The sequence below is a fragment of the Rhineura floridana genome, chromosome 6 (genome assembly GCF_030035675.1).
Source record: "Rhineura floridana isolate rRhiFlo1 chromosome 6, rRhiFlo1.hap2, whole genome shotgun sequence".
In the NCBI taxonomy this organism is placed as follows: Eukaryota; Metazoa; Chordata; class Lepidosauria; order Squamata; family Rhineuridae; genus Rhineura; species Rhineura floridana.
The window spans coordinates 66,775,210-66,803,026 of NC_084485.1; the positions used below are offsets into that span (position 1 = coordinate 66,775,210).

At 42.9% G+C, this 27,817-nt stretch overlaps 1 protein-coding gene across 1 annotated transcript in view; it reads left to right on the top strand.

The window, feature by feature from the left end:
• Positions 1–1,391: 1,391 nt before the first annotated feature.
• The window catches only part of DSTYK (dual serine/threonine and tyrosine protein kinase), a 77,139-nt gene continuing 50,713 nt past the window's right edge, over positions 1,392–27,817 (top strand). Inside the window, exon 1 of the mRNA XM_061632172.1 lies at positions 1,392–1,845. Within this exon, the coding sequence (XP_061488156.1) occupies positions 1,566–1,845 (280 nt within the window). The 5' untranslated portion in view covers positions 1,392–1,565. The remainder of the gene's footprint in view (positions 1,846–27,817) is intronic.

A 27,817-nucleotide genomic window follows, 5' to 3' on the forward strand; every position in this document is an offset into this window, starting at 1 on the left:
AACTTCTTATAATAGTTTTAGCGGCTTTCTAAAATGCTTCAGATGTTTGATAATATGTGTTACCAAGTAAAATAACATACATTTCCAAATGAAATTCTTTAAGGACTGAGAGTAAGAATTTCTTACAATCTGTCAGTCTCAATTTGTCATAGAAAACTGTTTTCAAACTGACCCTAGATAATGAATTAAAATGAGGCTTTTGTTGTAAGAACTACAGAGGTAGAATACAACGTGGAAACCTTCCATGTTATATAGATCACCAAGCAAACATAAAAACAACTAATTCTCAGCATTCAAAGAAGGTTAATATAAATGGATCATCCTTGCAATGACAACTTTGGAGGGGATGTCCTATTTGTTCTGTTGTGGCAAAAGATAAAGGACAACCCTACCCCTCGAAAGCTTATGCCATGACAAATTTGTTAATCTTCAAGGTGTCACAAGAGTCTTTGCTGCTTTTCTTTTATAGTGGCCACCCAAAAGGAAAAGGCTGCAATTCTAACCTCATTTACCTGAGAGTAAACCCAACTGAATTCAATACTAAATTCTTAGTAGTCATAGTTAGGAGTGCGCTGTACTTCACAGAAAGAGATTTGTTTTCTGCAAGAAGGAATATTCCTTTGATCGTGATTTTTTTTTCTTTGAAGAACATGACAAACAAAGCGTTTTAAATGGCATCCTGTGGCAGTTTCTTGTTATGTGCCTTCTAGTCGATTACGACTTATGGCGACCCTATGAATCAGTGACCTCCAAGAGCATCTGTCGTGAACCGCCCTGTTCAGATCTTGTAAGTTCAGGTCTGTGGCTTCCTTATGGAATCAACCCATCTCTTGTTTCGCCTTCCTCTTTTTCTACTCCCTTCTGTTTTCCTCAGCATTATTGTCTTTTCTAGTGAATCATGTCTTCTCATGATGTGTCCAAAGTGTGATAACCTCAGTTTCATCATTTTAGCTTCTAGTGACAGTTCTGGTTTAATTTGTTCTAACACCCAATTATTTGTCTTTTTCGCAGTCCCTGGTATGCACAAAGCTCTCCTCCAACACCAATGGCGGTTTCTAATTTCCTCAAATATTCCATGTTACCTTTTCAACATTCCTATTTAGCGTTTTACCATTTATCCTGTTGGCATTTAATTCGAAGCCTCTCCCCCGTCCCGCCCGCGCTAAACCAAACATCCCAACAGACTACAGATTGTCCAGGCTGACTACAAATCCCAGAGTACAATTCGGGAAAGAGCTCAGACGCTCTCTTACCCCTCCCCCCGAAAGAGCGTGCAGTTCTACCGTTCCGCAACAAGGAACGACTGCTTCCAGTACGACTACATTCCCCATAGTGCAAGGCGACCAAGGGAGCAGAATGGGGTCCGCCCCTGGCCGCCTCCCCCTCCCCGCCAAAGCACCCGGATAAAGGTTCCGTTCCGTGCGCAGTGCGGCTCGGTGCGGCGCTGCTGACAGGGGAGTGGGAGATTGAGCCTGTGGCCGAGGCGGCGATAAATCAGCCTGGCAGCTCCTGAGTCCCCGCCGTGGTGGGGAGAGGGCTCTGGGACGGACGCCCCGGTGGATCAGATGTCGGGGGGATTGGCAGGCCCCTCGGTCCGGGGCTCCGGTGGCGGGTTAAGTCGCGAGCTGTGCCGCGCGTTCGGCCATTACAACCGGCACTTGGCACGGCTGCAGCACAATCTGCGCGAGACCAAGAAGTTCTTCCGCGACATCAAATATTCCCAAGGCCCCGCTGTTTTCCCCGTCGCTGGTACTGGGCCTGCCGGGGAGGAGCCGCCTCAACAACAGCCCACTCCTTCAGCGGTTGATAGCGCCCTTATCGGTGGGGGTGCCTTCCTGCAGGCCGGTAAGGAGTTTGGTAGTCTGTGGGGTGGGGAGGAGTATCGGAGAAAGCGGCCGGCCGGGGGAAGAAGAGCGTCTGTATATTTAAATTTATTTGTCCAAATCACAGGGGGGACTCTTGTAACTTTTTCAAATCACAGGGGGATTCTTGTAACTTTTTCAAGTGCGTAGCACGGAAGGGGAAATTCCTCCAGGTGTGGCTTCTCCTTCACATCGCTGCGGCAGAGTGGGAAAAAGGCCCTCGCTTGGTGGAATATCCTCTTGGGCAATTCGTGCGGCCCGATCCTGTGCATGTTCCCTTGCAAGTCTTCCGCGAGGCTTAGGCTGCAGTCCTAGCCCGCTTAGTTCGGAGTAGGGGTTAACTGCTTTGCATGCGAAAGGTCCCGAGGTTCAGTCCCTGGCATCTCCAAGCAGTGCTGGGAGAGGCCCGTGTCTGAAACCCCGGAGAGCTGCTGCCAGTCAGTGTAGATAATACTGAGCTAGATGAACCAATGGTCTGGCTTGGTGTAAGGCAGCCTCATGTTCCTATGAGTAAGCTCCTCTGGATCCAATAAGACTTACTTTATAGTAGACATGGATAGGATTGTGCTGTTGCTCCCCAAAGTAAGGTCATATCCATGTCCTGCTTTTCAAGCACATTGATGCCAGTTTGTTATGGCTTCCCCCCATGAGAATCTTGTTCCCAGCACTTTAAATATAAAGTACAGTAGCTGAGGAAAAAGAAGGTGGTGGTAGTTCTGAAGCAATTATGGGAATTGTTGAAGATGGAAGGGACTTGTATTTGACAGACAGCTGCTACTTGTAGCTGGCCAGAACCAAGGGGGGGTCTTGCCGTGGGTGAACAAATTGGTTGTCGTGAAGTGTTTAGCATGCTGGCTTTTAAGTAGGAATTTGGTATGATACTGTGTTCCCCCCCCTCACATATACCCATTCTCCACTTTTTGGATTGAAGATTACCATCAGTAACGACTGTTGTGTACTCCCTTATGTTAGACTCTGCCCTTTACTAAAATCAAAGAATTTCATGCAAGGTAATCTGTAAACATATACAGCGAGGATGTTCTCTTCCCCCCTCCCCCCAAAAAACCAGGATAGATAATGGTGAGAAGGCAAGCAGTGCTATCGCTCTTCTGAGGTGGGTTTATTGCAGTGTGAGTTATTGTGGCCGCAGGCTCCAATACTTCTAAGCAAAAACTTTGTTTATTATTTATTTATTTAAAACAATTCTATCCCGCTCTTCTACCCTACAATAGGACACTCAGGGCGGCTGCAATAAAATAGCACACATATATAATAAAATACACAATAAAAACACAAAACGTTATTGTAAGGCCACAGTATAAATGCTGATGCAACTCATGGCCCCCCACCTCTCTGTGGTCCACTGAAATAGTGTGGATCCGGCCTGTGTTGGATGTTTTGGTGAATGGGAAGAAATACTCATTGAGATGGAAGGGAAGGGAAGTTCTTGGAATGGACTACATTGTGGATCTGCTGAATGAAGCTGCAGTGAATAAAATCTGTTAGAAATGGCATAGTTGTAATTGGATGGCATGGACTGGGTGCATGATACAGAGGACTATAAGCAAAACTGGCTGTGTGAGTGAATAAAGTAAGGCAAAAATTGGAACAAGGATCTGAATGGATGTGATTGGAATACATGGCTTGCTTTTTCAGGAAACGAGCAGCTCACTTTGCAGACTCTCAGCTCTGAACTTGTGATAAATTTGCAATGTGACTCTTCTTATAAAGGTGCTTTAAACATAGTTGTCAAAACAGCCAGACACTTTCTACTTTCTGACTCTTATCCTACAGCTTAAATTTCAAGGTGTATGAAAAATTCCTCCACATATTTGTTGGGAGGCTTTATGCAAAGCACATTTCTAAAATATTTGGTGGCAGGGAGTTGGCAGAAGCCTTAAATTGAAATCCTGTGTACATTTCTGAGTGAACCTCATTGGACAGTATAGAATCAGGTTGTTAAATGTACCAATTAAAACGAAAATCCTTGTTTCTTTGTGTGTTTTTGTCTGGATATATTCTAGTTAGCAAGTTGTTACTGATATAATGCCTGAAATGTTTGATTTACTAGCACATAGTAATGGACATGTGACTGCTTATGGCTTTGCTCCTTCTGGCTTTACAGTTCTTATGAAAAATTAGGGCTCTCCTTGAGTGGGCTTGCCTCCCCCCCGTTAATTAATATTGGACTGCAGCGGTGTCAGAAACAGGTGCCATCGCTGGCCAAATCATATATCCAGATCAGCTCTCTGCTTTTTGTCCTTATTAGGGGGTAATAATTCTGCTGTCATGTTGAAACCTGTGGTGATATATTTGCTAGTGGCAGCTTGGCTGGTGGTAGCCCAGGGGCGGAAATATACTGTGAACATTACTTTGGACAATTGGTTCAAGAAAGCGTCACATACAGCTCTCTCAGAGAAACCACTCACTATCTCACCGTGTCTATGAGGAGATGCGGAAGCAGAGGACTTCACTGCTGCTTGGTGGACTTTCATAACTTACAATCATTAAGAATTGCCCACTGTGAAACTTGGTGCCTGTCAGATAAGACTTTGTATGGAGATATATATATAATGACACTGTTCTCCTCTCTCTACATCCTCTAATGGATATGGAACTTTGACTTACTTTGCTCATTCTTTTGATTAATCCTGTCCCTTACATACTTGTCTATAATTTGTCACCTGCTTTTGATCAATTTGTTTGATCAAAATTTGTTTGTACGGAAAGAATGTGTTTGTGTTCTTCTTTCTCCTGGTTGTTTTTGTTTGTTTGTTGTACATGTTAATTTTTTAAAAATTCAAATTAAAAAAAAAATAAGGCTGTTTCATACATGAAATGTTGCTTCCAGCATTCTACCACACTGGTTTCTGTGCATTTGCAATTACCAACAGAACAGCGTGAATCAGAATTGCACTGTAAAACAAAATAGCAGTGACTTCTGTGGTTCTGGTAGACTTTTTTTCTTGAGCAACTGTAATCAAAGCTCAGATATACCCTACTTCAACTATAATTTCTCTGCATGATGCATGGGAACCAGTGTACTGGCGAACATGAGGTTAATACTATTGCATGGAGAAAGTGTGGTGGTGCTAGCAACACATGCATGAACTGGCCTCAACAGTCCTCCAGAACCATTTGGAAATAAACTTCCATTGAAATTTATGCTATGTTTTATTTTAGTACTTATTTATTATTTAATTTATATCCTGCCCTTCCTCCCAGCAGGAGCCCAGGGCGGCAAACAAAAGCACTAAAAACACTTTAAAACATCATAAAAACAGACATTAAAATACATTAAAACAAAACAACTTTAAAAACATTTTTTTAAAAAGCTTTGAAGATTTTTTTTTAAAAGGTTAAAAAACATTGTTTTTTTAAAAAATGTTTAAAAGCATATTAAAAAGCAGTTCCAACACAAAAGCAGATTGGGATAAGGTCTCAACTTAAAAGGCATGTTGAAAGAGGAAGGTCTTCAATTGGTGTTTCTGCTAAAGATGCTAACCTCTTTCCTACATTAACTCGGTGACAGTTCCTGAGGCACCCCTTCCCTTAATAAATGTGATCATTTGTTAGTGCTGTTGCTTTTGCTGAGTTATAGAAACAATTGTAAAATATTCATCAAATTGTTGAAAAATAGTAATTTGGAAGCAAATCACTTCATTGCTTCCTTGATTAGAGCCACTAGTTTTAGATTTGAAATCTTATCCAGAGGATAAGACGTTATGACCATCTAAATACAGTTAATATCTTTGACTCTTTCTTCAGTTTTTGAAGTCTGATGAATACTGAGGTTGATGAAATGAGACTTCAAGCTATGGATAGTGGCTAAACGTTTTGGGATGCATGTTTTTATCACCTATCTATCTCCCTCTTTTGAAAATGAGAATTTCCTTTATCAGAGTTGCTATATCATTTGGGGAAAGACAATGATAGAACTATAATGGTATAAATAGTCCCCCCCCCAAAAAAACAACCAGATTTTAAATTCTTGTTCCTCATAAATGGAGAATTTACCTTCATGAAAGAAGGCAGAGTACTGGTAAGATAACAAAAAATCGATGGCTTTCTAATACTCTGTAGAGGTCTGGAGAGCATCTTTTTTTTTTAAAAAAAAAGTTAATAGAAGATATTGGCTCACTTAATTTATTTTAGTAAGTATGTCCCAATTTAAAAACTAATGAGACTCCCCTTTCCATTTCCTCTCCCTTCTCCCTAACCTCCTTTCCTTAATTTGATTTGTTGATGCTGTTGCTTTTAAGTTACAGAAAAAGTGGCAAAACTATATTCTACAGAATTTGAAATCTCTAAATTTAACATTTGTTGGAGTCAAGCATTGTTTTTGAATGTTTTTTACCCAAGACTAGCAAAAGTTACTGCACTTGTGTAGGCTTTTTAGATGGATTTCTATAATTGGACTAGAAAGTACTACGTTAAAATTTAAGAAGAAACAATAAATGTTGAGCCTGATTTCCACAGGTATTTGCCACACTGAAAGCTGTAGTAATGGTCTGCTTTGGCTTGGCTGAAGGTGGAATGAATGTAGCCCACTAAATATATTTAGGTTTGTATAGAATGATGGGGAAGCCATTCTGGGTAGCTTGGTATATCTTGTTTAGGTTGCCTTTAGGCAACTATTTGTATATTTGTTTTTAATGTTTTTAATTGTTGTAAACCGCCCAGAGAGCTTCGGCTATGGGGTGGTATATAAATGCAATAAATAAATAGTTTAGAGTCAGTTCAGATGTAATATGAACCATTTGGCACCAGTGATGTGGGTTTTCTGGAAAACTTTGAACTGGTAATTTGTATCTGAAAATTTTCTGATGCCAGAGAGTGATCTAATGTTGCCTGTTCATCTTGTGTATATTTAACAAATAAAGCTAAAACTTTGAAAATGCTGACCTTGCCTAATATTGCAATATTTGCAGTGGGCATCCATTCATTGTTGATAATGATCTTATGAAATGGTCAATATTCTGTGGAAAAATAAAGCATGGGAAAAATTTCCACCCCACAACACTTTGGTGCTATCTGGACAAGGTTAAAATACTTGCTTCTTCCTATTATGTACTTTGACATCCTGATTTTATAGGATAAGGACAAACAGTAGTTTGCTGGTTCCAGTGTACCAAAAATCTTGGAGGCAATTGCAGTGTGTGAGGGAGACACACAAGCCCAAATGCTTGTTCATGTAGTGGATTGTCTGAACCAAGCTACAGAGGACTGCTTCATATAACCATTTCTTCTTGTGTGATTGTGGTGGGACAACATTTTGTTTATTTAACAAAATTTATATGCTTGGCTAGGAAAAACCTCTTAAGCAGTTTGCAAAAAACATTAAAATTTATCAATAAAACAGTTAAAAACAAGTAATTAATATTTTTAAAACAGTTAAAACAGCAACAGACTAAAAAGCTTAAGACATGTCAGCATCTATGTGAAAACATGCACATGGTTGTGTGTAAAAAAAAGAAGCTTCCACACGTGTTCATGTGACAAAGGTAGGCATGTGATAATTTAACACAGGATGATGTACGTGGTCTAATGCAGGCAAATCTTATCAGCAGGCTATTGATATGGTGTTTGGTTTGGAAAATCAGGCACTGCATTGACGTGACTCATGAAGTGTAAAGGACCAGGGTTGCAAGTTTTAAATATCGGCATGATTGATCTTTAAACATAGCCCAGGGTAATTGGTGGTCCTGATCAGCAGTGACTTGATTTGGGATTCTTATTGGATGCATAGATGAAAAAGTTGCACATAGTTTGCTTTGTAATTGCTACAGCCATCGGTTCTTGCTTTAGAAGAAAAGCAAATGAAGCCTTGTCTGGAATGTCACCACTACAGACTGGCATGTAGAGCTTATTTTTAAAATTCATATTCATATGACACTGATTTCTAAAGTAAAAAATCCTCTTCGGTTAAAATGGTAAATTGTCTTGTGCTTAGTTGTGTTTTTCAAAATGCACTAAGGCTCCTTCAGTGAGGTTCTACAGAAGCAAATGTATTTCAGTTTTATCAATTGGTTAAGTCTAATCAGCTAAAAATAATTACTTGCTTTATTTTCTTATAAATTATACACAAAGCAAGATAAGTTCCTTGCAACGCAATGCTACAATCTAGATACTGGATCAAACAAGGAGTAAGTAATGCAACCGAGTTAAGTTTCAGTGAAAGTGAATTACTTTGGGAGAAAGTAAATCTCCATGCAGGGATTCAGTCTGAGGCAGTAGGAAGCTTTGACCCAAACCAATAATTGTAACTGGTTAGGTCCCAACCCTCAAAGCCAGTTCAGTATGCAGGTACTTGAATCAACCCAAACTGATAACAGTGATCAAATTGAATTCACATGCTTGTGCATCTCTGCTAGTAGAATATTTATGTACATTCGGGGGTTTTGTTGCACATTTAGAATTTTGGAGCTCAGGAATTCTTTGCTCTCATATGGCGTACAAACTGAGGTAGTGGGTAGAGCTAGTATTGTGGTGGCTAGTCTGATAGTGGTATAGGGAGTGTATCATTCTAGTATTCTAGGTTCTGCATTAGCATGCACCTATTCTGTTGTGTCTTGATTTACAAAGCCCTTAATAGCTTATGCTTGGCATGTCTTAGAGCAAGCCTGCATAGTACAGAGGCTGTACTCAAAATGCAGTCCTATCTGAGCCTTTGTGTTTGTTTGTAAGCCACCCTATTCCAGAAGGTCAAGGTTGGTAACAAACAAAAAAATCCTAATAACACTATATCTGTTGCCTGCAAGGTGGCTGGAGTCGTAGGCCTGCTGAATACTTAAGGGCTAGCATACAGCTTCTGGTGTAGCTGGCTCCATACATACCTCATCCTCCCCTATGACATCTGGCTACCAATCCTGGCAAAGATTAATGGTCCACGCTCTTGGTAAAGTGAAACTCTATGGTGAAGAAAGAGTATGTCAGAAATTCTTCTTGAAGTGGAAACTGATGCAAATGCTGTGAGGAGTAGTATGTGATGATGTACTATACTTTAATAGTATTAATAATAATTTGTGCATCATATTAGTGTTCTCTTCCCTGAAGAAAGTTATTTTCATGAACTGATTCTGATGATAACTCGTGGCAGCTGAACTGTGAAACATTGCATATATTATGTGTAAACCTAATTGAGAGACCACAAGCTTTCCTGTTGAATTCACTGTGATTTTCTTTACCCCTTTTGGTTGGTGGATTATGTATTTCCTTCCTAAAAATAAATCTCTTTCCTGAACAGGTCTTTCAGCTTCGTTCTAAACTCTTCCTTGTCTCCTTTTCCGCCCCCAAGCTTGCAACCTTCCCCTGATTTCAACAACTTTTTCAAAGTGCTGGAGAAGGTAGTAGTGGTCCAGCTTCAGTCATACTTGGAGGAGGCTGAATATGTGGATCCATTTCAGTCTGGTTTTAGGACCAGTCATGGCACTGCCTTGGCCACCCTGGATGAAGACATTTGTTAAGAGAGAGATGGGGGGAGTGCAATCCTACCAGTTCTTCTTGATCTGTCAGTGGCTTTTGATACCGTTGACAATGGTATCCTTTTGGGGTGGCTCAGGGGGCTGGGGGCACTGTACTTCAGCTATTCTGCTCCTACCTTCAGAGATGATTCCAGGAAGCAGTTCTGGGAGTCTTCTGTTCAACACTATAGGAGCTTTTCAGTGGTGTCCTGCAGGGTTCCATCTTGTTCCCTCATGCTGTTTAACATCTGTATGAAACCACTGGGAGTAGTCATCAGGGGCTTTGGAGTGAAGTGTCACCAATATGCAGAGGACACTCAGCTCTGTCTCTGTTCCATTTATTTATTTATTTTATTCAATTTTTATACCGCCCACAGCCAGAAGGCTCTCTGGGCGGTGCACAACAGTAATTAATATACAATAAAATCACATAAAAAACACTAAAAGGCAAACATATTAAACAATTAAACCATCTGGTACATATTAAAAGCTAATAAAATATATTAAAATGCCTGGGAAAATAAAAAGGTTTTGACCTGGCGCCGGAAAGATAGAAGTGTAGGCGCCAGGCGTACCTCGTCGGGGAGACTGTTCCATAATTTGGGGGCCACCACTGAAAAGGCCCTAGATCTTGTTACAACCCTCTGAGCCTCTCTATGGGTCGGAACTCGGAGGAGGGCCTTTGATGTTGAACGTAGTGAACGGGTAGGTTCGTATCGGGAGAGGCGTTCCGCCAGGTACTGTGGTCCCGTGCCGTGTAAGGCTTTATAAGTCAAAACTAGCACTTTGAATCTGGCCCGGAAACGAACAGGTAGCCAGTGCAAACGAGCCAGAACAGGTGTTATGTGTGCGGACTGTCTCGTCCTCGTCAACAGTCTGGCTGCCGCGTTTTGCACTAGCTGTAGTTTCCGAACTGTCTTCAAAGGCAGCCCCACGTAGAGTGCATTGCAGTAGTCCAATCTAGAGGTTACCAGAGCATGCACAACTGAGGCGAGGTCATCGCTGTCCAGGTAGGGGCGTAGCTGGGCTACCATCCGAAGATGGTAGAATGCATTCCATGCCACCGAGGCTACCTGAGCCTCGAGGGACAGGAATGGATCGAAAAGAACCCCCAGACTATGAACCTGTTCCTTCAGGGGGAGTGTAACCCCATCCAGAACAGGTTGGACATCCACCATCTGGGCCGAGAAGGCATTCACCAACAGCGTCTCAGTCTTGTCAGGATTGAGCCTAAGTTTGTTAGCTCTCATCCAGTCCATTATCGCGGCCAGGCAACGGTTCAGCACATCAACAGCCTCACCTGAAGAAGATGAAAAGGAGAAATAGAGTTGCGTGTCATCAGCATACTGGTGACAACGCACTCCAAAACTCCTGATGACCGCACCCAGCGGCTTCATGTAGATGTTAAAAAGCATAGGGGACAGAACCGATCCCTGCGGGACTCCACAATGGAGAGTCCAGGGTATTGAGCAGTGCTCCCCAAGACCTACCTTCTGGAGACGATCTACCAAGTAAGAGCGGAGCCACTGCCAAGCAGTTCCTCCAACTCCCAACTCCATGAGTCTCCCCAGAAGGATACCATGGTCGATGGTATCAAAAGCAGCTGAGAGATCAAGGAGAATCAACAGAGTTACACTCCCCCTGTCCCTCTCCCGACATAGGTCATCATACAGGGCGACCAAGGCTGTTTCAGTGCCGAAACTGGGCCTAAAACCGGATTGAAATGGATCAAGATAATCGGTTTCATCCAAGAGCACCTGGAGCTGGCCGGCAACCACACGTTCCAGGAATGGAACGTTCGCCACTGGTCTATAGTTGTTCAAATTATCTGGGTCCAAGGAAGGTTTCTTCAGGAGTGGTCTCACTACCGCCTCTTTCAAACAGCTAGGGACCACTCCCTCTCTCAAGGAGGCATTTATCACTTCCCTGGCCCAACCGGCTGTTCCAGCCCTGCCAGCTTTCACTAGCCAAGAGGGGCAAGGATCCAGAACAGAAGTGGTTGCACGGACCAGTCCAAGCACCTTGTCAACGTCCTCAAGCTGTACCAACTGAAACTCATCCAATAAATGAGGACAACACCATGCTCTGGATACCTCATTTGGTTCAACTGCCATAATATTGGAGTCTAAGTCCCGGCGGATGCATAAGATTTTATCTTGGAAGTGCTGGGCGAACTCATTACAGCGGGTTTCTGATGGTTCTATGATGTCCTGAGGACTAGAGTGTAAAAGCCCTCGGACAACTTTAAAAAGCTCCGCTGGGCGGTTGAGAGATGAATTAATGGTGGCAGCAAAATATTGCTTTTTCGCTGCCCTCACCGCTTCTATATACGACTTAGTAGAGGCACTTACCAAGGCATAATTGCATCCGTCAGGAGTACGTCTCCATCTGCACTCAAGCCTCCTCCTCTCTTGCTTCATCGCTCTCAGCTCCGGGGTATACCACGGGGCTGCATGAGCTCTGCACGGGATAGGGTGCGCAGGAGCGATCGTGTCCACGGCCCGGGTCATTTCCGTATTCCACAGTTCGACCAGGGCTTCGACAGGAGTGCCAGTCCTATCAGCCGGAAAATCCCCCAGAGCCCTTTGTAAACCCTGAGGATCCATTAGTCTCCGAGGTCGGACCAACTTAATAGGTCCCCCACCCTTGCGGAGGGAAAGGGCCACTGTAAGCCTAAACTTCAACAAGCGGTGATCTGTCCATGACAATGGAGTCGATGAAAAACTCCCCACCTCCAGATCCCCATCTCCATGTCCAGTGGCGAAGATCAAATCAAGAGTATGCCCCGACACATGCATTGGGCCAGTGGCAAATTGAGACAGCCCCATGGTTGCCATGGAGGCCATGAAGTCCTGAGCCGCCCCAGATAAAGTAGCCTCGGCATGGATGTTGAAGTCTCCCAGTACCAGTAGTCTGGGGGACCTCAACAATACCTCCGAGACTACCTCTGTCAGCTCAGTTAGGGAAGCTGTTGGGCAGCAGGGTGGGCGGTACACCAACAAGATTCCCAGTCTGTCTCCTTGACCCAGCACAAGGTGGAGGCACTCCAAACCAGTTGTCACACTCACGTACTCATATACTCACTCAGACTCATTGGCACTCAACACAATCCACAGATTGACTACACATAAATTCAAATTAACACATTCATATACACACTTATCTGAATTGGGAGAGGCAGTTGAGTTGTTAGACAGGTGTTTGGAGGTGGTGATGGGTTGGATGTGGGCCAGTAAACTGATTGAATCCTGAAAAGACAGAAGTGTTATGTGTTCCAAGTTCATGAGTCCCAAAGATGGGAAGATGGCCTGTTCTGGATGGGGTTGCACTGCCCTGGAAGAAGCAAGTTCTTAGCTTGGACATACTCCTGGATCCAGCATTGTCACTGGAGGCTCAGGTGGCCTCAGTGGCTAGGAGCACCTGTGATAGAGCGGGGAGAGAAAAAATAAAATAAAGGACAGTCCGGACTGGTGGAGTCCCTGGTGGTGCCTAGTGACAGGCAGTAGCCACGCGCAGGTAGGAACCTGACAGGGAGAGCCAGGGAAGGGCACCTCACAGTACCTATTTCCAGATATGGCTGGTTTGCTAGCTGTGGCCTGTTTTGGACAGAAATGACCTGGCAATAGTAGAGATTTGAAGGCCTGGAAAAATACCAGAAAAATTCGGTTAAAAAAAAAGTTTTTTTCCAAAGCCTTTCCCCCCCGAAATATCGAAAAAATGAAGGAAAATGTGGATTATGGAATGTTTTATTTTAGCATGCTCAGGCACCAGTTTTCAAATTACAGTTCTTACCATGACCAGCTGGAATGGAAGCAGGTAGCCTGATAGCATGGTGGCTACTGGAGAGGGAAAGGGCAGCTAGTCACTCAGCAGAGGCGATGAAACAGCTCACAGATGGATCAGCTTTGGCATAGAAACAAAACACATCTTTGCTGCTGAAGCCATGAGGCACCTGGCGAGCACGTTGCACAGTGCCCTCCTCCCCTGCTCTCTGCCCCTCTCATTTGCCTCTCGCTTGGGTTCCTTAGCCGCCATGAGGCTACAGAGACGCTGGATATGCTCGGGGTCAGCGGAGGCTGGCCGGCTGGACTCCGGGTACACGTCCCGGCAGAGTAGTTACTGTGCCCAGGGGTCCCTTGCCGACAGCCCGAAGTGTGGTGCAGGAAACTCTCGTCCTCGGCCAGGTTGTTGAAGCAGGGTGCGGCTGGGTAAGGCTTGCGGGTAAGTTCACTGGAATGGTTCTCAGTGTCCTGCTTGTGGGTAGCGGCGTGTGGGTGGACATCTTGTGCGGGAGGCGCCTTCACAGCCGCTGCAGAGCCGTCCCGAGCTGAGCAGGAGAATGGCCCAGCCAGCCGCCGCCGCCTGCCCACCTCTCCTGTCCTGGACTCGCAGGATGGTAATAATACCATAAAGAGGGCAGGGACAAGACTTGAACCTTTATCTACCTTATTAAAGAATCCATTGCTGGATGCGTGAGCCATTAAGGTGCTATTACATTCTCTGCATATTTTGCTGTTCTGGGCTCCTACTGGGAGGAAGGATGGGATATAAATGTAATAAAATCAATAAATATTTGGTCATGCTTGTGCAAATCTGTCAGTACTGGCCAAGTTGATTCTTAATTGATGTATTGGTGAATTATTACAGGGACCTGTGGACATGTACAGTTGAGGTAAGGCATACTTTACATAATCATATTTGATAAATGTGTTTCTGTGGAACATATAGGCAACGCCTTTTCTGGAAGGGGAACATACAGGCAAGGACTGCCTCCTCTTCTGGAAGGCAGTGTCAAAGCTCAAAAAAGGTACTATTGGTGGCCAGCCTGAAGAAGAGGGAATCTTCCACCAGTCTTGACTCTGCCTTCCTTGGGGGAGCAGAGTGTAATACTCCACGCCTGACAAGGATCCTCCTTCTCTGGTGTGCCAGAGATTTACTGGTGGGGGGGGGCGGGGCAGTAAAGGTACCTGATAATTTCCTGCTTGGCCAATGCCAGTTATTTCCTATTTCCAGACGTGCAGAAGGGAATTACAGTGACAGGACAGCCTCTTCAGTTTTTTACCGCAGACAGCAGAGTCTCTCATCCACTCTCCTATTTTTACTGGTCTCCTTCTTTTCCCTCCCTAATTTGCAACCTTCTTCTGATTTCAACAGCTTTTTCATAAAATTCATATTTTACACTGGTGAGCGATGTTGCTTAGTGAGGGAGACAAAAAGCCTGTGCGCAGGAAGCACGCCCCAGTGACAGATACAATTTTTATCAGATACTGTTCAATAAAGCCATTAAAACTCTACAGTTGGATCCTCTTAAGGGTGCTGCTAGGATGTTGGAGGGCGAAACAGTCAATGTTCAGGGTGCTGTTTCCCTACCTCTAGGAAGGTAGGAAGGTGCTGTGGAGGAGATGCAGAAGCCCATTAAGTGGGGTGAAGTTCCAAACACGGGCATGCCCCTGTCCCTCACTCCCTGATGTGAACTTGGTTAAACTGGGAGGTGGTCAGGGAAACCACAGCAACACTGCCCAGATGTTTCTCCTGCAATCCCTTCAGCATGATCACAGTACTAAAAGACACGGGTCCCATGTTTTCTTGACTTCCTCAGAGTCAAGTTCATCCTTTCTGTGAAGTCACTCCTGTAGAGTATGCTTCAGTCAGGGAAGAAAGAAAAGTATGGGATGCAGAGCCGTCTTAGTTGCAGTGATAGACACTGAGATCATTGTCCACCATGGGCCCGGGGTCTTCCCTGTGCCAATCAGTCAGATCCCAAGGCTCTAGAAGAGTGAAGTGAGGTATTTGTGCCCGAGACAGTTCCTCTTGAGCTCAGTGCAACCTACTTCAAAGAGAGGGAAAAGAGAAGATGTGAACACATGAGTCTGTCTTGGGGAGGGAAGAGACTGAACTCGGGGGAGAAGACCCCTCCCTCCTTTATCTCAGGAGCGTCTTTTTTTTCTTGGACCTATTTGGTGTTACTGAATAATAAGGTCATTAAACGTCTGCAGTTGGATCCTCATAAGGGTTCTGCCAGCATACCACTTTACAAAGCAATCAAGATCCAGAGTTTCTCCAAAGGTCTCTCCTGGATGAACTCAATTGATTTAGTGGTGCCTCTTCCTCAGTTTTTTCCATGATAGACAGTCTGGTGAATGGGGTAAACTAGAAAAGCCAAGGGTGCCTCAGCCCTCTTTTTAGACTGTATCCTTGCCCCAAGCAGTGATAGATACTCACTGTGCCTACTGTAGATGACCCAGTCAGCACTCTTCCAAATCAGTGATTATTCAGGAGGATGACAAATCTGTCTGACCAGTGGGATCGTAAGAGGGATGCTCCCCAGACAGCTTCACAAAGCTGTCTTTGCCATCATGACACAGGCTCTGCTACTTGGGGACTGCCCCAGGCTAAGCACCTCAATGTGTCTAAACAAGCTAGTGGAGTTCATGGCTGATTCCTCTGTGGACTGCATCAAGTTTTCTGCCAGGTCCCTGTAGTCACAAACAGCAATTTGTCTGAAGCACAAGTCAAAATATAATCTTTCCATAGTGCCCTTCCCAGAGAGTGAGTTACTTGGGAAATCGCTGGACTGGGTCTTGGTCGAGATGGAAAGAATCAGAATAGTAGAGTTGGAAGGGGCCTATAAGGCCATCAAGACCATAAGGCCTCTTGAATGCCTCCAGTGTCGGAGACCCCACTACCTCTCTAGGTAATTGGTTCCATTGTCGTATGGCTCTAACAGCTAGGCAGTTTTTCCTGATGTTCAGTCAAAAAAGGCCATCCCTTCAGCATCTTAAAAAAAGAGGATCCCAAATGCCAAATTATGATTTGAAATCCAAAAGTAGGACACAACAGTCCTTTTGGCCTAGGAGGTACCTAGCCATGTACCATTCCACCTCTACCCCTACCTGGATGACTTCATGATCTGGATGCTGACCAGGCTGCATGGCAGTAACTACTGCTTGTCTTGAGGAGCACAGGTTCATAATCATGCAAAGATCTTCCTCTGACTCAGCACATGCAGTATGTTGGGGTCACATATAGTCACCAATGTGTGAGACTGTTTCTGTCAGCAAAGCTCACACCAAGAGGACTCATGGTTTTACAACCTCCTTTATGGATCTGGCTCACCTTCATGGCCAATTATCTGTCTCATCTTCTGGAGTCTATGACCGGTGCAATAGATTCAATGGTTTTGGTGAGATTCTAACAAGACCACTCCAGTGGCTACTTCCTTACTAGAGCTTGTTTGCTGAACCAACGGGCCAATGTCTGGAACTTCCTATGGAAGTACTGCACTTCCTGTAATGGTGGCTCTCCAAGACCAATCTTCTCAGGGGTGTTCCCTTAAGGGAGTGTCACTGTATTCACGTGACAACAGATGCAAGTCTGTCAGGTTGGGGGGGGCACCTTCCTTCAGTCAAGGGAAGTGGCACATGGAGGAGGTGTCCTGATCTATCAACTAACTGAGCTAGGGATAATCCATCTGGTCCTATGTGTATTCTTCCCCCCTAGTGGAACGGACACACATCCAGATTCAGACTGATGGTGGGTTTAGCGAAAGCTCATGCCAACTGCCAGGGAAAAAATACAATTGGGAACTCTCTAAGAGGAGACTGCTCTGCTGGCTCCATTGGGCAGATTTGCACAACGCTGGCCATCTTGGTGGAACATGTGAGGAGGATTAATAACATTCAGGTGGGTTGGTTGAACCAAGGGGAGATCAATCAGGGAAATGACTCCTACATCCATTCACCTTCCAGGCCATCCCAGAGGCAGAGAACAGCTCAGTGTAGGTCATACCAATCCTCTGTGGTGCACAGGCTCCTTATTTGTCTTGCATAAGAAGGGGGTACAGGACAATAAGATGCCAAGATCTGCCATCAGCAGATGGTTTAATTAGGAAGTGCATTCCTCTAGCCTACTATACTTGCACTTGTTCTCTCTCCAGTGGCACCACAGCCCATTCCTTCTGTGAGGTAGCCATCCAGCAGTCCTGCATATAGCTTTCTTACTCCCTTGCACAACTGGCTTGCAAGGTAGACCAGCTGTGCTTCTAAATTTGTCTGGTAGACCTGCCACCACTTCTTATGCCCCTTTTTTGCAGACAGGAAGGATCTGGGGCCACCAGTTTAGTCCTAGATCCCCAGGATCATGGATCATTGCCTCTTGTATTTCCAGCCAATCCCTTTGTACCTTACTGTGAAAGCTAAAGGCAGCACTCCATTCTTCCTAAACTGGAGAGTCCACTTTTCTTTAGCACCCCAGGATCCTTTTAACTGATAGCAGGAATCCTGAAGCGCCCTAGAGACGTGGGAGAACTAAATACCCTGAGAGGTTGGCACCCAAGCACACAGACCTGATTTCCAAACTGTATCGCTTTTATTAAGAACAAAAGAAGGTGAAGGGGAAGGAACAACTGGAACAAGAAAAAAATTAAAAGGAGCTGTTTAGGTCAACTGTTCATCATTGCTACTTACTAAACAGGCTTCTGATCTGATGGCACAAAGTTGCTTTGCTGGTCAAGTGCAGGATTTGTCTCGATTGTGGATGAGGGATAAATGCTGCATATTACAGGTCACATTTAAGGATTATTTCCCTCACATGGGTTTGAGGGGCATCTGGCTCCCTTGGACCAATTAAAGCTCTAATCACATACTGCAGGTAATGGGATTAACCTTTTAGGAGGAGGCAGGGGATACCAGACCCCCCCCCCCTTGGCAGAGGAAAAGGCCATGTTCCTATCAGACAGGATCCATTCTAGGTTTGTGGGTTTCAGCTGTGTATATGTGCTGGGCTGCCCAGATGAAATGGAGAGGCAAGAGAGCAGACTTTTGTCACACTGCACACCAACACTCTTCTGGAGAACATCTATTGGGAGCCACTGGACTAGCCCACCCATATTTGTCAAACACAGGGTGGTAGCATGCTATGAGCAGTTTGCATGGCACTTCGAGGTTAAAGTTGCTCAGCTCCATAGTGCCTTAAGTGCACTAGTATTTGAAAGTCCAGTCCAGTTTTCCAATGCAGCACCTTCCCAAATTTTATGAGATTGATTTCAGTTTGTGTCCGGATTTGTGGGCACAGCTTCTTGCTGTCTTGACCCTTGTTCATCCTGGCTGATTAAAGCCAATTTTTCGGGGGGGGGGGTGATTTGGTGGATCCAGGGTGTGGTGAATGCATCTCTACATGATAGAGTAGTGTCTGCTGCCCTTAAATAAACAGGAATGCACCCACTCCTGAAGAAGCCCACCCTGGACCCTGTGGTTTACAATAACTACCCCCCCCCGGTCACAAATATCTGCTTGGGCAAGTTGGTTAGAGAGAGTGGTGGCAGGACAATTGCAGGAATTCCTGCGGGATATGGACCATCTGGATCCATTTCAGTCTAGGTTTAGGAGTGGTTTTGGAACTGAATCGACCTTGGTCACCCTGATCAATGACCTGTATCAAGAGTGGGACAGGGTGCATCTGTCTCTGCTCCTCCTCCTTGCTGTCTGTGGCTTTTGATGCTGTGGGATGGGTATTGGGGACACTTGTTTTACAGTGGCTCTGTTTCCAGAGAACATCACTGGGAGATTGTCATTACCATGGTCCTTGTGCTATGGTGTGCTACAGGGCATGATCCTGTTGCCAGTGCCTGGGAATTTGGGGGCAAAGTGTAATCGGTACACTAATGATATGCAGCTCTAGTTCTCTGTAGCATCTGAGTCAGGAAAGGCTGAGTATGGTCTGGAATGTTGTCCGGGCTTGTGGAATGAATGAGGGTAATAAACTGAGCTTGAATCCTGGGAGGATGGAGGCACTGTGAGTGTGGATTGTTCCAGTGTTCAGGAGATTGGCCATTTGCCTGTTTGGGATGGGGTTACTCTCCATCTGAAAGAATCAGAAGCACCATCAGTTTGAAGGTGTTCCTGCATGCATCTTTGTCACTTGAGGCTCATATAGCCTCAGTGCCTAGGAGGGCCTTTTATCAGCTATGAATGATGTACCAACTATGGCCATTCTTAGACAGGGATAGCTTGGCTGCAGTGATTCATGCGTTGATAACCTTAAGACTCAGTAATTGTAATGTGCTCTTAAGTGGGCTTGGTCCAGAAGCTCCAGCTGCTGCAAAATGCTGTGGCTAGATTGTTGATAGGGACAGACTATGGCCAGCAAATACCACCAGTGCTTAAAAGCTTGAACTGGCTGCGTATATGTGAAGACTGAAAAAAATCGGGAAAATTCAGGAAAAAAATTCCTCATTTTAAAAAGATCCAGGCCTTTACATCTCTACCAATATGTGGCCCAGCCAGGTTCACAGTTCTTGTATTAACTTATAAGGCCCTTAACAACTTGGGTCCAGGATATCTTAAGGACTGCTTGATCTCTTATATCCCAGCCTGATCATTGAGATATTTGGGAAGGGTTCTGCTGGTGGTCCCCCATGGCTCAGCTGCACAGCTTATAACTACCAGAAGCCATACATTTGAGTATTGTGGGCCCAAGCCTGTGCATTTCCCTCCCAACAGAGAGTAGATTGGCACCCTCCTTGCTGAACTTCAGGCACATGACAAAAGACTTTCTTATTCCAGCAGGTATTTTAAGGTAATCTTCTGTTGTGACTGAACCTAGTGTCATCTTGGTGGGGATATGAGCAAATTTGGTGGTATTATCCACAATTTATTTAGAACTTTCTTATAAATCTCTTAAAGGAACCAGGCATAAAAGAATAGGGCACTTCTGAAATGGTCTGCGTACAGTGTCTTGCAAAAGTAATCAGACCCCTGACCAGTGCTCTCGTATTACTGAATTAAATGGCACATTGTAATATTGTTCTGTACGATATTTTATTTTGAAACATTGAAACTCAAAATCAATTATTGTAAGGTGACATTGGTTTTATGTTGGGAAATGTTTGTGAGAAACATAAAAAACTGAAGCACCTTCCTTGCATAAGTATTCATTCCCTGTGCTGTGGAAGCTCCCAGTTTACACGGATGAAAGAAATTACCGTATCGAGGACACAATTACCTTACCATTGGCCTCCATCTGTGAACCATTAAAGTTGCTGTCACATTGTCACTTCCGGGAAGGGTTGCTTTGCCTGTGCTGCCTCTGAGTCTGAGCTCTCATCTCAGAAGAAGCTTTTTCAGCTTAAAAATCAGTCACAATGCTCTTTTTGACTGGTAAAGATTTTCTCCCGGTCAGGCAGAAACGTAGAGATTAACCACAAAGCCTGTTTTTGTGGGGAGGACTGGATTTCATTTATTTATGAGAGAAGGTTCAAACTGCAATGCCGGATGGACTTTCATCAAGCTCTAGCTGATTACAGCGACACCTTTATCTTTTCTTTAAAGAAAAATGGACTTCAACAGGCAGATAAGCATCCTTCTTTCTATTTTCTTTTTTCACTTGGTTTAAATTGGTGTAGCAAAAAAGAGATTTGTCAATGAATCAGCTGTGAAGAACTTCTAGGTGAGTTATGGCTTTTCTCTTTCACTAACGAAATTAAGGAGGAAAGAAATCGAAAAAGCTTATCTTTGTTTTTATCGCAAAAAGCTGTCCTGGAGGTGCATTCTAAAGATACTAACGGAAGAGGGATTTCTATTTCGAGGAGGAGAAAAAAAAATTTTTTTTGTTGTTGATCTATTTCATTTTGACGAATCTGCTTTTCACAACGCCACTAATTGTTTTGATGTTGGGAACTAAGTTTGTTTTGTATTCCTGAATACATAGAGATAAGGCAGGCTGTACTGTCTACACTGATATAAGAGCCTGGAATATTAACCCAATTGTGGCTGAAATAATTTTTGTCTTTGTGGCTTTAAGAATGACAACCAGGAAAGTGATTGAGACCATGGAAGAAATTATGTTTCATAAAATAATGGGTGAGATTGAGATAACGAAACAAACCCTGAGACAGGGTAGACAGGAGATGAAAATTGAATTTAATAAAATGGCGCAGGAGTTTAAAGAAATAGTGGATTCTGTGAGAGAGGAGTTTGATGGGATAGGGAAGCTACAAGACCTGGAGAGTGGAACAAATGTGAAATTGGAAAAAGATTTGGAGTTTATGGATGTTAGAAATAAAGTTTACTGTTTGGAATTCAACGTTGCCTCTGAAGAAATTAATGAAGATTTTGGTGGTAAAGTTATCAATGTTTTGGATAATTTTCTGGATTGGAATGATGTGATGGAGTCTGACATAGAAAAAATCTATGGAGTTGGTTACAGATATGTGACAGTGGAGAAACTCTTAAGAGATGAGCCAGTGCATTTTGTAAAAAAGAAGAACAGAGATATGACTTTGCAGCAATATTTCAGCAACATATTCAGATTTCTTGACTGGAATGATGTGATGGGGCTTGACATAGAAAAAAATTATGGAATTAACTACAAATATGTGACAGAGCAGAGATGCACCCAGAGCAGAGATGTGACTTTACAACAATATTTCAACAACATATTCAGAATTGATGGCAAGGACATATCCTACACTTCCATCTTTTCGGCGCCAGGTAAAGACCTTTTTATGCTCCCAGGCATTTTAATCTTCTTAATCTTTTTAAATCTTTTAATCTGTATTTTTAATTTTTGTAGTATTTATTTTGTTTTTGCTGTGCTTTTTGTTGTTTGTTTGTATATGTTTTTGTATTTTTATTATGATATATTGTATTTTATCCTGTTTGTTCACCGCCCTGAGAGCTGTTTTGCTAAGGGCGGTATATAAATTGAAATAATAAATAAATAAAAATAAATAAATATTTGTGATGGGGGAAATTCCCATCAGACTCTTGTTATATGACTATGGCTATGACAGCAAGATCATCATGGGATACTGATAATGGATGAATGGATACTGAAACCACTGGATTTAACAGGACTATTGAAGATGGAAGATGGAATTAATATTGATAATGGAAGATTATTGGACTTAACAGATTTGACAAGATGGATTAATTGATTTGTTTACTTGGACTATGGCTATGACGACAAGATTATTATGGGATACTGACAATGGAAGAATGGCTATTGAAATTACTGGACTTAACAGGATTATTGAAGATGGAAGATGGAATTAACATAGATAATGGAAGAATGGCTATTGAAATTATTGGGCCTAACAGATTTGAATCAGATGGATTAAGTGACATGTTTATTTGGAGAAAAATTGAAAGATATATCTCTCAAGGAATTGAAACCTCTCTTTGACTTTTTGTGGAAAGAATAAAATAATGTTTATGAGATTTGATGATTAATTAAGATAACTACTGGAGGAAAGTGATTTTATAATATAATTTTAGAGATAGGATTGTTATATATTCTAGACCTATAACTGATCTGCGACAAATCGGAAGTCAACATTTTATTTTATTGTTTAATTGTTTTTGTTTTGTTTTGTTTTGTTTCTTGTCTTTGAAAATTTGAATAAAAATTAATGATAAAAAAAAAGTTGCTGTCACATTGTCAGGATAAAACCCCCACTGTTGAAGGATCATTGGTCAGGATGTGGATGTGAAGGACAATGAAGACCAAAGAGCATTCTACAGAAGTGAGAGATGATGTAATACAAATGCATAGAATAAGAAAAGGGTACAAAATAATATCCAAGTGTTTGGTTATCCCAGTGAGTGCAGTGAGATCAATAATCAGGAAGTGGAAGCTGCATCACACCACCCAGGCACTGCCAAGAAAAGGCCGTCCCTCAAAACTCAGCGCTCGAAGGAGACTTGTGAGAGAAGCCACAGAGAGGCCAACCAATCACTCTGAATGAGCTACAGAGGTCAGTGGCTGGCAGTGGAGTAATGGTCCACCAGTCAACCATATAAAGAGCTCTGCATAACACTGGCCTGTATGGGAGGGTGGCAAGAAAGAAGGCATTACTCAAAAAATACCATCTGAAAGCAAGTCTGGTGTTTGCCAGAAAGCATGAGAATGCCCCAGCTGCGATGTGGGAAAAGTTTTTTTTGGTTAGATGAGACCAAGATAGAGTTTTTTTGGCCAAAACTCAAAGCACTATTTGTGGTACAAACCTAACACTGCCCATGCCTCAAGACACATCATCCCTTCAGTGAAGTATGGTGGTGGCAGCATCGTGCTGTGGGTATGCTTTTCATCAGAAGGGACTGGGGATCTTGTTAAAATTGTTAAAATCTTGTTAAAATTGAAGGAAACACGGATGGAGCAAAATACATTCAGCAGGACAATGATCTCAAGCACAAGGCCAGAGCAACATTGGAGTGGCTCAAGAACAAAAAGGTGACTGTTCTATAGTGGCCCAGTCAAAATCCTGATCTCAATTCCATTGAGAATCTGTGGTGCTCTTTGAAAATTATGATCCACAAACGACATCCAACCAATCTGAATGATATGGAGTGAATCTGCCGAGAAGAATGGGCCAAAATCCCTCCGACACTGTGTGCAAAGCTGGTACATACAGTAGGGCCCTGCTAATACGGCGGGTTAGGGACCAGGCCCCCGCCGTAAAGTGGAAATCGCCATAAAGCTAGGCCCCATAGACTACAATGGGCCACGTCACGAAAAAATAACGCCAAAACGGCAAAATCGGCTTTAAAACGGGGAATTGCCCCTGCTTGAAAGCTGCCGCATCAGTGGAACGCTGTAATGCGGAACACCGTAAAGCGGGGCCCTACTGTACCTACCCCAAAAGACTTAAAGCTGTTATTGCGGTGAAAGGTGGCTCTACCAAATATTAATGTGTGGGGGTTGAATTCTTATGCGAGCAACATCTTTTGGGTTTTTTTCTTTGTTACAAACATTTCCCAACATAAAACCAGTGTCACCTTACAATAATTGATTTTGAGTTTCAAGTGTTTTAAAAATATAATATCATACAGCACGAAATTACAGTGTACCATTTGGAATTCAATAAAATGAGAGCATTGATCAGGGGTCTGATTACTTTTGCAAGGCACTGTATATGCTTTGCTTGTTGTAACATGCTGCAAACTATTCAGTTGTGCTGCTCGAATAGTTATTTTGAGATCCGTTAGCTTATTTCTTCTTGGGAGGAACATAATTGTGACCCATGTGCTTGGATGCTCCCTTTTGCATACTTTTGAAGTGCTTATCACATGCTTTTTCAACTGATGTAAACTAATCCTTTTAGCATAAGAATTCTCGTTTGTTGACAGCAGAACACAGCAAAAGGTACTTTTCCCAACTTCTGTATTGAGATTAATTCTTCAGTTCAAGTGATTTTTGGAGTTACTCAGGATGTTAGTATGTTAGTATGCTAGCAATAGAAATGACAGATATGTGTCTCTGCTGTTGACAAGTCAACAATGCATCATAACAGTCTTATGGCACCTTAAAGGTTAACATATTTCTATGGCAAAAGCTTTTGTGCACCACAGTTCACTTCATCATCAGATGCACCTGATAAAGTGGAATGTAGTCCACAAGAGCTTGCACCGTAATGAAATTTGTTATTCTTTAAGGTGCCACAAGACATTTTTTTTTGTAACACAGTGACATGGCTATCCCTCTGGAAATAAACACATAATAGATTAAAATATTCATGAAGGGTATTAATAAGTGACAATCAACCATCTGTCTAGAGACTTGTTCAATAGCAGCATTAGGACTCCCTTTATGTATACAGTCAATGAAAAGACATTTGCTGTGCTGTCGGAAGAGATTACATGTTGCAGCATAGATGGGTTCTTGCTGCTATGTGGCATCTACACACCCAGGCATTTTCAGCCCGGAAATTACATTATGCAGTCAGAATTCTGACTGAAATTTGACTGGGGAAACATTTCCCCAGGACATTTGACCGGGGAAACAGTGGTCAAATAGCGGACCCTTTGACATTTTTATTATAGCAAATACTTCAGTCATCAACTGTTTGATACATGTGGCTGAGTACAAGATCAAAGTGTTTTACAATAACAACCAATAAAATTGCTACTTAAATTACTGAAATTAAGGTTTTTATAAATGTAAACGATTCACTGAATAGTTCTTTGTCTTTTATCATGGAACACTAAGATGAGCCTACAGTTATACACCAAAAAAAAAGAGAGAGAAATAAAAGTAACTCTAATATCCAGAAGTTAATTCTTTGAGGTAGCTATGTTAGGTAGGCAGCAAGCCAGTTCTTCAGTTCATTTGTGTCAGCTTCAACTGGTTTTTCACCTTCTATCAAAGTTGTCATCGGTATGCCTCTCTGTCAGCAAATGACATAGTAATACTATTTTTTTAAGGTAGGTTAACTTCTACCTACACAGTGTCGTTCTTGAATTTATGGAACATTTGCAATATCTGTTGACAAGGAAATAGTCAGTTGGCAATATTTGACTGATCAACTGGCTAGTATACCCAGCCTAGACTGGAGAAAAGGTAGGCATGATGTGCCAGGAAGAAGCCGCTTGCATAGCAGTTGAATACACAAATGTTTTAAAGCTACATGTGTCTCACTTCATCTTCATTTTGAATGTTGGTTTTCAGGTTTTGCAGAACACACAGTATTCTGGCCTGGCTATGGGTGTGACTGAGGCTCCTGTTGTCTTAATTTATTTTCATCAGGGCACTTTCTGCCATTAAACATTTTTTTCTACTGTACTTATATTACTCTGCATATAAGACACCACTGTGAAGCAGTTTGGCAGTTGGCTTGGAACAGAATCTTATAAAACCAAGTTATTCTATGTTGGCTGGGTGGAATAAAACACAAAAAGCAGCTCTGTTTTTCTGTTTTTAGACTTTTGTACCAAATACCTTTTGGAAAATGTTGTGCTTGGGTCAGGAATGTAGTGCAGCATGAGTGAAAGCCTTTTTTAGTCACTGAACACAAACTTGCTTTTAAGATGGACACTTCTACTAACATGGATCAGTGGGGGAAACCCCTTTTGTGTGTGCTTTCTTAGCAGAAACATGAAGGTGAAAGAAGGCAAATGAATAGTTATGTATTGAGCAGTTAAGTTCTTGTATAAAGTATACTTAAAGAGCAGTCCAAACCTTGCAAGGATAGGAGGAAATCTGTGGCAAAGCTGTTGCCACACTTCTTTGACCTGCGAGCTAGTTGAAACCAGGTCAGAAGATGGGGGACAGCTTTCCTCATTTATTTCTTCCCAGCTTTTCTCCCCCTCCCTTTGCCCCATTCATATGGGAATTAAGAGCTATGCCAGCTCTGGGGCTGTCGTAGTTTCAGGGCCTGCAGGGGGGCATGTTGGGGTAATGAGGGGCTTAGGATCCTACAGATCCCTGGTCTCCCCAAACATCCCATTTTGGTCTACATCATCTGTGGACTGCCAGTAGTTCAGCAACTGCAGTGAAGCTTTCTGATACTGCATTGGGAGACCTCCAGAGATGGAGGACTGCAGGATCCTCTGGTGGCTAAGCTAGCCTCCCAGGGAGCATTAGAATTGCTCTTTATTTTTTTTTATTTAAAGCACTTTTTCCCACCCTTCAGCCAAAAATGTTCCCAGAGTATCCTACAAGCATTTATGATAACACTGTCTTCAAGCTTACAGTAACAGATAGGACACAAAAGGAACAGGGATTTGCCGTGAGGAAAGGAAAAAAGCACTATTTATTCGGTAAATCAGATGTGGAGGAACCTTTGGCCCTCCAGATGTTGCTGAACTACAACTCCCATCAGCCCCAACAAGAATAGCCAATGGCCAAGGATGATGGGACTTGTAGTTTGGCCACATCTGGAAGGCCAAAGTTTCCCCACATCTGAGTTAAATGATAAACAAATGATAGAAGTAAAATACCAGGAGGTCAAGCTTTGGAAAAGAGTTTGTCCTTAAAAGTATAAAGCTTCAGTCATGATCACTCTTATTATGGAAATAAGATATCACTGAATTTTTTAGTTTTGGTATATTTGAGGAGTGTATATAGTAGAATGATATACTGATATACAAAAACAGGCAGTTTGAGCAAACTATATCACTAATTTGTATACGGTCTGAGGGTTTTAAGATCTTACCTTATTGTTTTCTGATGATTATAAGGCGGAACACTTTTTGTAATATAAATCTTGTTTTCCACATATCGAGTTACGGGTATGTAGTGCTTACTTTAAAAAGTCCTCTGTATATAATACAAGTAGAAAACTAAATCGCTAACAGAAAATTTACTGTAGCATTTTTTATATGGGGGTGAGGAAACTCTGACCCAAAGGCCAAGCTTGTCATGCCAGGCCTCCCCATTTAGCTTCCCAGGTTGTTTTGGGGAAGCCATGCCCATCCACCATAAACCTGATGCCATACATAATATCAGATGTGGGGCTGGTAAGGGTGAAGTTCAAAAGGAACGGGGAACATAAAGTGGGCTCCCAGTTGTTCCTTTGCTGGAGCAAGGCACCCTCCCAACAGCTGACACCCAGTTTTGGTGTTGGTTTCCCCTCACACTGAAAACATGGGCAGTAGGAGCATATTTTGCTCAAGGAGGGGAAAGCAGTTTCCATTCAGTGGAAACCTTTTGTTTCTCCCTCCGAATGCTGCCCTTTGAAGCCACCCTGCATGGCTTCTTTTCACTTCTGACATAGGA